General features: G+C 35.2%; 1 protein-coding gene across 4 annotated transcripts in view; it reads left to right on the forward strand.

Annotated features, from left to right (window-relative positions):
• Nrx-1 (Neurexin 1) overlaps positions 1 to 8,683 on the forward strand; it is a 196,038-nt gene extending 187,355 nt beyond the window's left edge. For all 4 annotated transcript variants that reach the window (XM_076126468.1, XM_076126469.1, XM_076126472.1 and 1 more), the window contains exons 20-28: positions 333 to 511; positions 998 to 1,169; positions 1,597 to 1,814; positions 2,247 to 2,429; positions 2,692 to 2,798; positions 3,174 to 3,397; positions 3,871 to 4,167; positions 4,621 to 4,766; positions 5,106 to 8,683. In XM_076126468.1, coding sequence (XP_075982583.1) covers positions 333 to 511; positions 998 to 1,169; positions 1,597 to 1,814; positions 2,247 to 2,429; positions 2,692 to 2,798; positions 3,174 to 3,397; positions 3,871 to 4,167; positions 4,621 to 4,766; positions 5,106 to 5,273 — 1,694 coding nt within the window. In that variant the 3' untranslated portion in view covers positions 5,274 to 8,683. The remainder of the gene's footprint in view (positions 1 to 332; positions 512 to 997; positions 1,170 to 1,596; positions 1,815 to 2,246; positions 2,430 to 2,691; positions 2,799 to 3,173; positions 3,398 to 3,870; positions 4,168 to 4,620; positions 4,767 to 5,105) is intronic.
• The last annotated feature ends 1,199 nt before the right edge of the window (positions 8,684 to 9,882 follow it).

The raw sequence follows: 9,882 nt of genomic DNA on the forward strand, positions 1-9,882 counted from the left end.
GTGTCTTCGTTATCAACTACCTGTGTTCGTTAGCGACGTAGTATTAATGAGATAAATCAAATAGTTTTAAATAAAAAATAGAATAGAATTGTTTTGGCGTAAAACTCCCGCATTGAGAATTGCTTTTGTGTCGCGGAGACTTTTACAAACATACAAACAACTGACACAAAGTACAACCAGACCCGAAACAATTATATTATTTGAGGAACGCACAAATAATTGTTCCATGTGGGAATCAAACCCACAACCTCCCGACGCAATGGTATCGGCGTGGCGACCTGAACCACTGCGCCACGGAGGCAGTCAACATTAATTATCGCTTCACCTTTCAGAGTCCATTGCCTACGAGTTCGGTCCCGGCAAAGGCACGATCACGTACACATTCCCTACAGACTCAGTAGCAGACACCGAGACAGACAAAGTTGCTCTCGGCTTCGTCACCAGCAAGGCTGATGCTGTGTTACTAAGGATTGAGTCCTCTAACACACAGGATTATATGCAGATGGAAATTGTGAGTGTTTATGTGATATTATAGGTGTAAGACATGGACGACATCAGTGGATATCTTTGTAGAAAGTAACAAATGTAAATAAGTTGGCGGTCTATGATATTCATTATTTATATTTTTAAGTTGACTGGATCTTATTTTTGGAAAGAATTTGGGTTTTTGTTCAAGGTTAATCAGATTATTACTAAGTCAGCCAAAGCAGTCAAAAGGCGGAAAAATCCATAAAAAGGAACGTTTATAGAAGAAAATCAATTAATTTCGTTTTTAAGCAATATATTTTCGTAAGCCCTTCTTACACAGGCTTTGTTAGAAAAGCCTAACGTGACACTAGTACAGGGACTACTTGGGCCATCTCCAACCTTCGAACTAAGTCATGTAATTTTATCGGAGTCTTCTTTTGATAATGACGTAGTTCGCACGTTTGTAACGGGCTAAGTATAACAATAATTTATTTATCAAAAGATTAAATCTAACTTGATTACTGCTTAGATTCGAGGAAACCTCTTCATGGTGTACAACGTGGGCGGTGGTGATCACCCACTTGGAGACGAGACCGCAAGGGTAGACGATGGCGCCTACCACGTCGCTCGGTTCACCAGAAATGGCAGCAGAGCCTCACTGCAGCTGGATAATTATGCTGTTATTATTAGACATCCACAAGGTGAGTCGTATCTTGAGTTAGGAATAACATTGTCTTGTCACTATTTAGAGGTTTTCAGGGATAGAATTTTTTGGATCTACAGTAAACATAAATAGTAAAGTCACCTATTTTAAGTGCAAACGTTTTTTCTTATTATTTCTTTTTTTACGGGCTATTAGGGATGAAACCTTTGTCTTCTAGGTTTTATATTAATATTTGTGTACTTAATTCTAGAGATTTTAATTTGATAATCCTTTTATCTTTATTTTACATCTAATAAAGTCAGTTTTAGATTTTTGGAGAACTCTCTTTTGAGAATCAGAGATTTATCTTTGATACGTTTTCAATACCTATGGACCTTTAAGAGCCATAAATCTATCCAAAACATGTGTCAAATCATTAACACTTTCAAAGAAGACGACTATTACCTTTAAATTCGTTCTCCCAGGCGGTCAGCAGTCGACGATCTTCAACGGCATGTCGACAGTAACAGTGGGCGGCGGCGCGGGCGGCGCGCGCACGTTCAGCGGCGTGCTGGCCGGCCTCGTGCTGGACGGCGTGCGCGTGCTGGACCTGGCCGCCGCCGCCGACCCCGCCGTGTCCGTGCGGGGGGATGCGAGGCGGGCTCACACGCCGCTTGACAGGGACATTAACAGGATGCAGCAGGTCAGACATTCGATATGGTTGGAATATGTCTTGAAACTAAAAAACAGACACAATCAAGCTTAAAAACCTTGGTTTTAAGGTTGATGTTGACTTTGATCTGGTTGGTCTTGACCTACCAGATAAATTATTTTTGCTTATACATCAAACTAAACGACAATAAAGTGTTCAGAGTCGTACTTATAATTAGAAAACACTGAACATGCTCTAACTACAATAAAAAATAGCAACTCATGTGTCATTTCAACTGGTGTTGACATCTGAGTAGAAACAAGTACTGTTGAAACCCAGACACTGTATAATGGATCAGATTTGTGTGCTTACCATAGTCAAATAAATATTTTAATCTTAATCTTACTTCATTTTCAGATAGTCTAATCCGATACCCCATAAAATGTTGTGATAATATTGTGATCCTTATTTTTACCTCTTCAGACTCCACCATCGGGATACGGCGGTCCAGGTGTACTAGACGAATTAGTCTACTCCGGGGCGGGGTCAGGATGTAGAGATGATGATGAAGACGCCTGTGTGTTACCAGACGCAGGGTCTGGTGATGATCTCATCACTCCGGTGTATGTACCGTCTACTAGGAGACCACCATCTAGGTTACACAAGGTGAGAACGAAAGCATTATTATATATCAAAATAAAGTTAATTTCTTTGAATGCGTTTATGGGTAAAAGGTTAGAAAAAAATTTTTCGCAACTTAAACAATGAGTATATTTCGATAAAAAATAGAAAAGTAGAAAAAGCAAACAACATTTCTAATTTTGATATTCTGATTTCTATTATACCACTGAGAGCAGGTATTTTTAAACACTTTTCGGTTACTTAATATATGTAAGCAACATTATGTTCATATGCTCGGCTGTTTCAGGGTGACACAAGTGGCAAGTTGATGAAACCGTGTGATGATGAAGATTGTATCGAAGGATCTGGATCGAATATTGATGAAATTACGGAACCTGAGCATCCTATGACCACGTAAGTTCATTGTTTCTTATAGCACCTAGCTTAGACATTCAAGAGAATGGTAATGAACTGCAAAACCAGTATTGGGTAATAATATTAGTTTAACATAATAAGTAACAAAAGTAAATATGAGCCTGGATATTTCAATGTGAAATATTATTCAGTGTATAGGCAAAATGGACTGCAAAACCACTATTGGGTAATATTAGTTTTCCAATAACAAAAGTAATAATAAAAGTATAACTAGGAATAAATATTTAATTAGTTGAAAATATTAAAATCAATATCGCTGGAAGTCCATTTTCGAATGGCTTATATGACATTGACGGATCATTAGCCATACTTTATATTTCTGTAGCCTATCACTAACATATCTCCTCATTTCAGCTCCGGAGCCAGCAGTACCCACAGCATGACATCTCCAACAGTCATCATCGTCTCAACGGAACACGTGGACAAGTCTCTAGAAGGCTCTACAGACGGTTCTACTGGCGCCAGTGAGACGACTAAGAGCAGTACTGACGGACACACGTTACCGGATCATGATAATATGCATGCTGGTACTGTGGATAGTGCTACTACCCCGGAGAGGAGGACCACGCCTACTGATGGTGAGGGTAGTCTGAGATATTATAGGTTTTAAAGATACGGAGGTAATGGGTAAGATGAAAGCATGTCACTTTAGTGGGGCATAAGGACATAGAAAATGACTTCTTTCAAACACTTTCCCTTCTTTTTTCTTTCCCATAAAACTTTATTCATTCGCTATTTCATTATGTGTCTTATCACTTTAAGATCTTTTTTGTTTCTTACTCTAATATAACTCATTATACCTTATTTTCATTAATTTCAACTTTATCATAATTATTATTAAGTATTTTCATGTCACTTAGTGAGTAGTTTTGCCCAAAAAAAATCTACTCTCCTGATTTTATTTTCTTCCGTTACCAGACGTAATCATAAAATATCTTATAATTAGATTTAAATTTTATACAACAGCTACACCTTTAGTGTTTACAACAGCCAAAAAGTTGTAGACCACGTTTTCCTTTGTACATTATTTTAAAATGTATCTATTTTCCAGATCACTCACACACACGCACAAGCTACCACTTCACACCCACACTCACAGGCCGTCACATACCTGACGAGCCGACCCACACAACCGAAGAAGACTCCAACCATATACCAGAATACGAAGACAAGAACGAGATAGAAGCTCGCACGCCGACCTACGAGACCGAGAGTGAGCAGGACAGAATACCGGGGAGGGTACACCCGGAGTATAATGGATATGATGTGACGCCTAAGTGGTACCATCCAAAGACCACCGATAATAGGGTCGTGCCGCCCGAGTCTGAGTTCTTTGCGACTATTGTTGGTAAGAAACTATTTTTTATATTAATTGAGTCAGTTTCAAGGGTGTCAATCACACGATATGGGTCGGCTTCTTTTACGTACTATCTATCTAATAAGCATGAAGTTAATTTGTCATTTTCTCCTCTTAAACGTTGTAGGCATATGCATCCGCGATACATAATTCATTTAAGCAAAGTAAACCCAATTGCAATATCTCCGTTATTGTAAAATGGGCAATGTTACAATGGATTAAGTTAAGTTGATAAGGATATGAAATCATTTTTTTAAACTAACCTATGTTCTATAGTTACGGCCCATTTTACTTCAACTTTCATGGTATTTTTCTAGAACAAATCTAAATAACTCTAAACATCCTAGTTCCAAAATTACCATCCGTAGTAAACATTTGTTTAAACGATTAATTATTGTAAATCTTAGTTTTGTATGTACTCTTAACATTATTTTGTTCTTCCAGGCATCGTGGCATCAGTGCTGATAGCTATAATATTGATAGTGATCATAGTGCTCAAGTACATCGTGTTCAAGTTCGACCCTTCGTACAAGGTGACAGAAGACAAGAACTATCAGCAAGGAGCGAGCGCGGCGCTGTTGGGCAATCAGGTAATGAACACGCATGTATGTATGATAACAGTAGGTACTTTGGTAAAAATATGCTTATAATAAATTGTGAGTCTTATACAAAGAAACAAAAAAAAGTATTTAAATGAGAAGCCAAATTGTTTTTCTCTTTTATTTTACGCGATTCGAGGTTTTGATTGATATTTGTTTCGTAAATATGTTGGTTTATCTCAGTTGTAGTTATTCCGATTGGCAAAGCAATCATTTAAGGATAAATTTATATGATTTTTACACTAATAAAGATAAACGATGAGAAAAGTTTGAGACTGAACTGTACATTCTTTTTCAATTACTATTCCTAAATTACATACTTGTTTCCAGGCCCACTCGAGCTACCAAAGCGGTGCATCCAGCGCCCCCACGGGAGGTGCAGTGAGGAACTTGCAACCTCTCCCTCTGAACAGGAACGGTACCGCGCCGTCTGCCCCTCTCGCACCCATACCAACACAGCCTGTCAAACGAGACGGCATCAAAGAGTGGTACGTCTAAACACATGTGCGAAAAGGACAACAATAAAAGATAGTGAGTGGTTTTATGTTATGATGAAACAGTTGTACTTATAAATGAAAAGGAAAAAGCAGGCAAAGCAAATGCAATTTGGTCATCAGACGGGAAAGTAAACGTAGCAAACATTCTAATATGAGAAAAATTGCTGCAATAAGAGATGCTACTAAAGCAGATTATGCTATGAATGACTAGACTAAGAAGTAATACACGAACGGAATAACAAAACTGAGGAAAACGTTCTAGCATAAGAAATGAGACGTATAAAACGTGTTAAAAGATCGGTACAACTGTTCATTAATAACAAAACAACTATAGTTTTGTGTGTGTCGGACATATCAAGACTTAGTGAGTGAGTAGACGCTTCGGAACCTCGCCAGAACATTGGGCGGCTATGCTTTAAGATGATAAGACATAATGACTGACGCAAGTGTTTTAAGTATTGTAAATATAAATATAATGTTTATAGATGGTCACTTGTGTGGATGCGATTGTTTAGACGCCTAAATAAAAGACTGCAAGAGAAATGAAACATCACGAAAGGCAAGATCCTGAATATAGTTCTTGAAGTCTTTTATTTAGTACGTCAAAGACCTGTTAGAAAAATACCTAGTGAATACGGAATTGCATTTTACTATTGTATAGTTATTTTAATTTGTTTTTTGTTACTGATGTTTTACTGTTAAACCTTAGCTTTTCTGACCTGTACATTGCTATGATTCATGTATTTGCGACTTAACTTTTCTATCTACATTGCCTTTAATAGTTTAAATTAAACTAAGACTAATGTATATTGGTTGTAGATGTTGGTGGTTTGTCGAAATGTTACTGAAAACTTTCTGTGTCATTTTATGTACTTCAATAATTACGCAGATGATTTTGAATGTCTTTTTCCTTACAAACTATCTGCAATATCATTGGGTCTCATAATTATTTTAGTAAAATTTCAATCATACTTATTTTAAAACACCTATCAATTATCATCTGTAAATTAAGTGGTTTTTGTGATGATGTCAGTAATATTTTGATAAATCAACCAAAACTTGTTATGATCTACTCCTATGTATAAGAACTAAGATGAAAAAAATGCTATATTTGGAGCTGCCATCACGAAATTGAAGCATATCGTTCAATCGAAGACTACAGTACTTTTACGATTCTCAATAATCTTTCCTATATATATTAGATGTTATACAATATTTTTAAATAGGCGGGGTGAGGCGCGTAGTATAGAAAATGGAATCATAATCATCAGAGTATAAGACCTAAATTCGCTTGGAGTTAGATATGAAAACAGGTATATTAATGTAGGTCGCGTAACAAGTATGAGCTTGTAGATTTGGTATGGAATATAGATGTTCTGAGTTCTAACATATCCTTATAGCAGTCTGTATAATTGGTAAAACTTTACTTAGCACTTGAACACCTTGATACTAATATACCACAAGACGTAGATCATCAGCTGAGAACACCAGCTAACATAAGAGTCGAGTGAAGTCCCTGTACAGATTTTGTGGTTATGTTAGTCTGAATAATTTTCTAAGGATTTATGACCTCTTCCTCATAGTTCCCTAATCTAGTTGACAGCTTCTGTAGTGACCTAGGTCCTATATTCCCTCCCCTTGAGATTAATTTGCTCAACTTGTCCTTCAATACTTAAATCTCAGGCCTAATGGATATAGTGAGAGTTAAAATGGTTCAGTAAATTGCAATAAAGATTCGTTAAACTAAGATAACAATTGAAATATCAATTAGTTGGAATGGTATGGAATGAATAAGAAATATCTTAGCGAAATGTTTGATAGAGTCGAGTATCGAATTTGTGAGAGTCGGAGAATAGTAACAGCTCGTTTTAATAACTGCTTGCTTAAAGCACTAAGAGTCGACCAAAATAAAGGAAAAAAGGAAAGGTAAAACTAATAACTTGGTCTTGAAAATGGTAAAAATGTTTGGAGTACCACAAGGTTCGTACCTTGGCCCGCTCTTAAAACCCCAGCAATTATTTATCACCATCACGATTTGGCACTGGGCAGTTAATGTTAACTATTAATTGTTAATGAAAAATTCCTAATTGGCGATGTAAGTTTAATCAATTTTAAGCAACCTAACACCTACTTTTCAATGTCAGGCGAATTTCTGGCTACCCTCCTGAAAATATTGCATGCGATTTCCTCTCGAATCATAATTTATAAAAAAAACTGCTTATATTTTTACATCTAGTGTGTACTTGTACATCCACCGTCCCGATTTCCTCTTTCCGATTAATAAAAAACTTGAATTAGCTTTAAAAATAAGACGAAAAATAACATATTTATATAGATTGTTATAAAGCACAGGTTTTAGGTATTTGAAGTTGCATTTAATGTATTTGTTTGGGTGTACGGGATGGCGATAAACTATTGAAAATGGCTATAATATTGTATTAATATTAAGCTTGTTAACATCATTTGCATTTGTCAATTCTACTATTATAATGATGTAACATGCTGTGTCCCTTTCTTCTTAGAGCTATTAGAGAAGAACAAAACATATTATTTTTAGTAACTTTCTAAAATAAATCTGTTTCTACAGTTAAATTAGTACCAACGACATCTATCTTTTCATTTTATTCGTCAATCAGTATTTATTCAAAGAAATTTCGTGTCAATTAGTTGTTTATCTCCATCTTATACATTGAAACATGGCATTTATTGTAAATAGTTATTCAATATAATACTGTAAACATAAGCGGTACTGTACGGTGTATCTCACACTCGTTTTACGGCACAAAATGTTAGTAAAAACAATTTGTTTATCTGTCAATTTTAGTCGTAATGTTTAGTCAGTTAATCATTTATACCGTGATGTAATTATATAATGATATTATGATTGTGATTGTTTTGTGTGGATGCAGTGAAAATTTTACAAAAGAAAAGCTGTATTTTTCGTATATTTCATTTTGTCTTGTTCATTTGATTTACATTGTTTAAAGTATATCCACTGGCAATGCGTTCTACTTTACGAAAATAGTGGTCAACGTAAATAATTGTCTTAATTATTAATTATTTAGAAGAAAACAAATTACAAAGATTAACAAAATAGCAGCAAATTCTATAATCGAAGAATAACTTGCCATTTAACTTACATACACAAAATCCCGCCTTGCTTTCATAGAGAAAGGCAGAGACCAAAGAACGTCACTTGATACTTATCGTTATAATACCGAAATATTAAAAGAAATCGTAATAACTGTTGATTGTTATGTATTTTGGCTGCATCTACATATAACTGACAATGTAATTTTGTTTGTTACACCATGTTTAACTGAAGTTGTTACACATGATTCCGGTCGGACCAATTTTAGTTTCAATGTAAAAGCGACAGTTTTTAAAAATTATAATATATTATGTAAATTACACCGTGTTGTTGTTTTATTGAAAACGATGCTCTTTACGAATAGTTTCCTATTTTATCTTGATAATGAACAAGAAAAGATTACTAAAGAACAATAAAATATACTATTAATTGCTTTCAGGCGATTTAATTTGAAATTATTAATTGTCTAGGCGGATAACTGTTAACATGTTTGTTTAAATGCGTTAATTGCATTATTATGTCATATAACTCTTTTATCAATGGTCTCTAGACACTAATAATTAATAATATTTGGACAAATCCTACAGCGCACGTGCAAAGACTTCCCAAACTCAAAATAAGTGATAAGATGCAAGAAAGAACTCTGACAAAGTTATAAAGAGTTTTATATTTGTATAGAGTAATATTTGGAACTTCCACCAATAGTGAAAACTTTTTTTTGTACCCTACTATTTTTGGTCCTGGGATTGCCACTGAAAATCTCAGGAATCAGACAATGAAAGGCGTAGACAAAGTCAAAGTCAAATATTCTTTATTTCATAAACTTTAACAAGTATTTGAAATCGTCAAAATATTTTTTATCTACCACCGTTTCGGAAAAGCTGTCGCTCGTGAGAAGAAACGGCAAGAAACTCACGGCTTGTACAACATACATAGATAAGGGATAACATAAGTACTTTAACAAATATCCACGTGTAAGTTAATACTTTGATCTACCCGGGTATAAGGATCAACATAACCGTAGATTATAAACCGAATGTAACGAACCACCTTGAACCGGTTGCCATGGTTACCTTCCTTATTCCAGTATTGATTATATCAATAATAGAATATTTGTCGAAACCAATGGAAATATTTGCAATATTGAAATGATTGGGGCTCGTTAATTGTTTGAAATTAATCAGACGTAGTCTTTGGATGAGGGAGTGGAAGCATCAAAGAGTAAGTCAAAAATAAATCGTTTAAAGGAGTAACAAAATATAAGAAAGTAGCAGAAGAAAATATATAGTCTAGTGGTAGTTCGATACACAGTAAATTAAATTTGAAAGTTAACATTAAAGTAAGCTATATACTCGTTTTTTAAGTAAGACAATTTTCGCACTTCGATTTCCTCTTGCGTCATAGGGACTTTTAAATTTCATACAAACAAGGGACATAAAGTTTAACAAAGAACCAAAACTACTATTAGTGGATCGCACTAATATTAGTTCCGTGTGGGAATTGAGCCCACGACCTACCT

Source organism: Anticarsia gemmatalis, chromosome 19 (genome assembly GCF_050436995.1).
Source record: "Anticarsia gemmatalis isolate Benzon Research Colony breed Stoneville strain chromosome 19, ilAntGemm2 primary, whole genome shotgun sequence".
Classification (NCBI taxonomy): domain Eukaryota; kingdom Metazoa; phylum Arthropoda; class Insecta; order Lepidoptera; family Erebidae; genus Anticarsia; species Anticarsia gemmatalis.